Raw genomic sequence first — 5,733 nt, 5'->3', positions numbered from 1 at the left:
TTTTTCTGATGCATATAAATGTTCTTATGTAGTGCAGAAAGTTTGAGCTGACTCCAACTAAGATTGAATTTTTTACAGTTTTAAAGGTTGCTCTAAAATCGAGCTAAAGTCACTGTACTAGGATTTTTGGCCAAATTTTGACAAAATTAACTACAATTCTTAATTCATAATTATACATGTTCTTATGTTGTGCAGAAATTTTCATCAAATTGGATTTTTATCAATTTTAAAAATGTGTAATATGCACAGGGTACTTTGTCAACATAACCTCTCACAATTTTTGATCAAACAGAAACATCATTTTTATATACATTTATTCTAAGTACCGTATTACTGTCATTCAGTTTTGCCTCATTCTAAGTTTTGTTTTTGCTTTCTCTATTTGCTTCTTTATTTCATTTGCTCTTAGTTCTAATTGTCTGTTTCTTTGTCTTCCCTCATGGACTTGGTGTCTCACTCTTACTAGACGAGCCTGTCGCCTCTTGCGCAATACCTCAAGTTCATTCACCAGCTTATTATTGTTTTCTGTCAGACCTTGGATCTATTGATATGAAGCATCAACAATGTGATACAATTCTGAGTCTTAAATTATGCTAATTTCCAAAAATATAGCATACCTCGTTTCTCATTGCTTGAATGCCTTTCTCTGTTTGCTTCTTTTGGTCAACTTTTTCAGTTATTTTATGATTGATTTCATTTAATCTCTGGTCTACACAATCAATTTCATTAGCTATCAGCTTGGAATCGCCAACTAAAAATTTAGAGAAACGTATAACCATAATAACAAAGCATTGCTTTTTAAAGTCTCTAATCCTCATACACTTGTCCTTTGCTTCTTCCCAGGTAGTTCTTGCTTCCATTAGTTCTTGTGTCACTGCCAGTTTATTCACAAACTCAAGTACTTTCCTTTTGTGTGCTCTCATTCTCTCAGAATAGAACAATCTCTGCTTTGTCTGAGATTCATAATACTAGTCATAAAAACAACAATAAACAATGGCATATAACAACAACAACAACAACAACAAATTACCATCTACAATAATTTCATAACAAACACCATTCATACATTAAGTTTTCTACATGTATATACATGTACCTGTTTTTTCTGTTTTATTTCCAGTTGCATTGATTGTATTCTTGTGATGTTAGTTTCTATCGCTTTCTCACACTTGTAAGCTTCTCTTGTGGAGTCTGATATTTGTTCATCCATTACACAGAGGCTCTTGTTGACCCTGCACAACTCATGCTGCAAATCAGACTGTAAATTCCTTTCTAATACCACAAGAATTATATACACTGTGTGCTATTGTATGCAACTATTATACCTTTCTCTATGTCTTCCTAAAGGAGAGAGACAAAAAATATAAAATATCTAAAAAAATTTCCACCTGCAACTTTTTGAGGAGCTTCTCCTTCTCTTTAATCTCTAGCTCCGTGTCTGGGGGTTGTAGATCTAATATAAAAGCATGCTCATGATGCTCATGCTGCTCGTGATCATCTTTTATATTTTCTGATTGTTTTGAAAAGTCAACAACATTCATATCTGGATTCAAAATGATGCTTGTGGGCGTATCGGGGCGTATCTACATAATCTAAGCCTACTTAGATCTATTACCCTAACCTAAACTATAAGTCTCGAGCTTGGTCTTGAGGCATAAAACATGATTGATTTGTGTCAGTGGAGAGCTAGAATAGGATCTTGGAACAGTTCCCACTGGCCACAATCCAGTGATTATAAATTTACTCTGCTTTACCAGGGCAAGAATCAAACCAATAGATCTGGAGAAATCAATAGAGCCAATAAGACCCCGAGACTCGTTTTGTCTATTTTTTGTCTGATTATCCTCCTCTTCATATCAGGAGATGTTGAACTTAATCCTGGACCCACTCTTACAGGTAAATTAAAATTGTCTGTCTCACCACGCAATCTAGTATTGTACCATTTAGACAAGCCAACAAAAGATGAGTTGGTTGAGTTCTTGAGTAGCTCAAAGTTTACTGCTAGTACTTGGGAACAGTTTGTATGTTACTTTCCAGATATGACACAAGATATTATTATTGAAATCAAACAACGAAAGACTAAGGAGGCAGATGCCATGAGTGACATAGCTCAATATTGTCTTGATAATACTGATATTACATGGAGGAAGGTTATTGATGCTTTGCTGGATGCTAATGAAGTTATTGTAGCTCGTAATGTGTTAGACAAGCATTCAGGTAGATAGATCTATTATTAAATTTTACTCTTGGTAATATTAATAATGAAACTTAAATTTTATTTTAGGTACAAGTTCCAGTAAAAATGTCTACCAAACAGTAAAGCAAATCTTACAAAGCCATTTTTCAAAATTAGTAGCAATTACTGAAACTTGCCTTATAGAAGTAGCCAATGAGTTGTACAGCAAAAATTTGATTAACCGAGAAGTTCGGCGTTTACCAACTTTTGACAAAATTGAAGTAGAATTCTCGGCAATGCTTTCTTTATACATGGAAGATGCAAAAAAGACAGAGGAGCTGTGTTCACTTTTCTTAGATTGTCTATCAACTGTAGGAGGTCCAGCTCAAGAGGAGGCCTTTGCACTAGCTAGAGACTGGGAGAATGAAGTATTAAAAAATCATAAAGTAGTACTGTCTCTTACTAAGGTGGCCACTGAATTTATTCCTAAAAAAGTAAAGCTTGGCTCAAATGATAATCTAGCCATTGAACTTCAAAACCTACACAAAAAGTATGCAAAGCTAATAGCGGATATTACTACTCATTATGCTTCTAGTGAAAAACATAAAGCAATTGTTATTGCTCGATGGGCTGAAAGTTATTTTGATATATATGATCTAGCACAAGATGGTGTGACAGCTGATAAAATATTTCAGCAAATGCGACCTCATTACAATTTTATAGATATCACTGCAATCAATGATCTTGTGGATGTCTATCCTATTGATGATTCTGCATTACAGACCCGGCTTGATGAGTATAATGATAATCTTGTCAAATTTCTTGACTCTACAAAACAGAATGATGCTATTCAGACTATTGAAGAAACGATTATTGAGGAAAGTACCAAAGTCAATCCTAAAATAATTGTTGGGCTGTCTGGAAAATGGAAAGATAAAACTATTGGGCACCTTCGTATACTAATTAATTATTTATTTGATGAAGAAGCAAAGTATGTTACAATAACAAGGTTTTTACGAGGATCAGTTTATATTCAATTTTTGGTCTTTTCTAGCAGATTGGTTCAGCCTCTCGTTACAAAATTGTCACTTAAATTTCACTTCTTGTCTTTTCTTGGTATATTTCGACTGATCATTGACAAGCAAACTATCATTGACAAAGAGGAAGATGTTAACTTCACATTTGAAGAATCTCTTCTACAGTCCATTAAAAGTATTGAAAGTAATCAAGAATATCACAGATTATCGTTACTTTTGATTAAACTTGACATACATCTAAATGACCAAAATGCTAATGGCAAGACTCCACTGATTCTAGCCAGTGAAGGTGGGCACATTGAAATTTTTAAGTCCTTGTTACAAAATGACGCTGATCCATTTGTGCAAAAAGCATCAGGCCTAGGTGAAGGATCAGGCCTAGGTGAAGAATCAGGCCTAGGTAAAGGATATATTGGATTGAATCATTTAGCATGCTTTGCTCTCTCTCAGCATGTATACAGATCAATTGGAGTAAGAATTATGCCACAAGAGGACACTTCAATTCAAGATATGCTAAAAACTGCTGTTCAATACAAAAGAGTGAATGGTTTGCTTTATAAACCATTCGTGGATATTATTGAAAGTAAATTAAAAGAAAAATTTGAATGGCTGAAATATTGTTTTCATGTATTAAATGGTATCTTCAAAGATGCTGCTACCAATAATTTAGTCAACAAAGCCATGGTAACAGAAGCAAAACAAAATTTTCAATCATATATTGAAGAAGATGCTATTTGTGAAAATGTTCATCAATTTTTACAGTTGCTCCGACCTCATTACTCGTGTTTAAACATTGACCTTCTCACAATAGCACGTACTATCACAGAACCTATTAAGAAACAGATAGAAGATTACAATACTGACCTAAAGAAGTTCAAAGATACCACTAGCTTACTGGAGCTTGCAATGATGACTAAAGGGATGCAACGTCCTGATGGTGTCGATGATGGCTGTTGCACGATAGTTGTAAAACTTCGACGGATTGTTTGGAGCTCCAAGACAATAACTGAATTAAATAGAATTGAAAATTCTTACATTTCATCCTTTCTCACTCTGCTAGAAATACAATGCAATGAGTTTGTCTTTACTTGTACATATGTAGTACCTCGGTCACAAACTGCAGCATTGATGAAAAAAATTTCTGAAACGATTTATTTATTATCTAAATCTTGTGTATCAGATATTGGTTTTTATGATAAGGCTAGGTCTGTCCAAATCATACTAAGTCAAGATGAGTCTACAATGCCTCATCTGCTCATATAACCTCTCATTGTTAAAGTTGGTTAAATTACATTTATTGTGCATAATCATTATTATGTAAAAGTTTAACTTAGCATAGCCTAGTTACAAACTATATCTTATTGCTTAGTACTATTATTATTTTACTTCCAACTTCATATCTACACAAAGCAGGGGTGGCATTAGAGGAAGGAGTGCATTGGTAATTTGATATCCATAATTAAACAAGATACACCCACTAACTGAGCCAATCTAGCAATAAAATAATAATTGCACTCATTATACTAAAAATAATCTGGACTTACAGTATGCACCTACAAGCTCCTGATGCTATAGATACCAAACACAGTTTTTATTATCACACCAGACTACACAGCAAAGTGGTATGTGTAGTTCATAAGACACCCAGACTGCTCTGCCCAAAATTAATCGTTTTATTATTAATAATTTTATCTTCAAAATAAAATTACAATGCAAGCTGACATATTTTTTATACTTAGACAATAATAATGTAAAGAGAAAATGTTAGACAAGCTCATTAACTACAAGAGAGAAAGAGATTATTATTATTTAATAAAATTCTCTCCACTTACTGTTCATGGGCATCTCATCAATCTGTGTGGAGTAGTACTGCTCAATGTCCCTCAGTATGCGTATGTCATCATTCTTTGCAAAGTTAATGGCAACACCTTTCCTGCCATATCTACCAGAACGACCAATCCTGCCAAGAAAATGGAAGAAATATTGTCAAATTGTGCTATAATTTTGCTTTTAATTGTGCATACTAATTTTAGTATTTTTGGACTTGGCAATTTTAACATTTTTCTTTGATGAAATTAATTCTTAATCCATGCATTAATTTAATTAAAAATTACAAAAATTAAAAAAGTCAATTTAAATTTACGTTTAAAAATTAGAGCACAAAATTAAAAGTGGACTTTGGTTACAGGACTAACCTGTGGATGTAGAGCTCACGACTGTTAGGAAGATCATAATTAATGACAAGAGAGACCTGCTGAACATCAAGACCTCTTGCCCACACGTCTGTGGTTATTAAAACTCGACTGTGTGGGTGTGGTAAGTTATTAAAAGAAGCAGGGAAGAACTTACCTGTCTCCAGCTCTGAACTCTTTCATTATAGTTTCTCGTTCCTTCTGTGGCATGTCACCGTGCATTGATGAAACAGTGAAGTTAGCTTCTCTCATCTTCTCAGTTAACCACTCAACCTGTAAATGTAAATGTAAAGGGCTGGTACTTATTGCAACCAGAACTGCTATTTAT

General features: G+C 33.9%; 2 protein-coding genes across 2 annotated transcripts; both read right to left on the bottom strand.

Annotated features, from left to right (window-relative positions):
- Positions 1 to 264: 264 nt before the first annotated feature.
- Positions 265 to 1,541, bottom strand: LOC109590319 (chromosome partition protein Smc-like). The gene is made up of 6 exons (XM_020006237.1): positions 1,389 to 1,541; positions 1,326 to 1,341; positions 1,097 to 1,272; positions 821 to 968; positions 618 to 751; positions 265 to 541 (listed from the first exon to the last, which is right to left on the bottom strand). The coding sequence occupies exons 1-6, from the start codon at positions 1,539 to 1,541 to the stop codon at positions 341 to 343; spliced, it is 828 nt and encodes a 275-aa protein (XP_019861796.1). The 3' UTR covers positions 265 to 340.
- A 3,368-nt stretch (positions 1,542 to 4,909) lies between these two features.
- Positions 4,910 to 5,695, bottom strand: LOC100637610 (eukaryotic initiation factor 4A-III-like). Its single transcript, XM_003391220.3, has 4 exons — positions 5,563 to 5,695; positions 5,409 to 5,516; positions 5,046 to 5,173; positions 4,910 to 4,994 (listed from the first exon to the last, which is right to left on the bottom strand). The coding sequence occupies exons 1-4, from the start codon at positions 5,655 to 5,657 to the stop codon at positions 4,978 to 4,980; spliced, it is 348 nt and encodes a 115-aa protein (XP_003391268.2). The 5' UTR covers positions 5,658 to 5,695; the 3' UTR covers positions 4,910 to 4,977.
- Positions 5,696 to 5,733: the final 38 nt, after the last annotated feature.

This window comes from Amphimedon queenslandica, unplaced genomic scaffold (genome assembly GCF_000090795.2).
Source record: "Amphimedon queenslandica unplaced genomic scaffold, v1.1 AMPQUscaffold_10219_Cont17354, whole genome shotgun sequence".
Taxonomy (NCBI): domain Eukaryota; kingdom Metazoa; phylum Porifera; class Demospongiae; order Haplosclerida; family Niphatidae; genus Amphimedon; species Amphimedon queenslandica.
The sequence above is the reverse complement of the archived record's forward strand: the minus strand, read 5'-3'. Positions and strand labels throughout refer to the sequence as shown.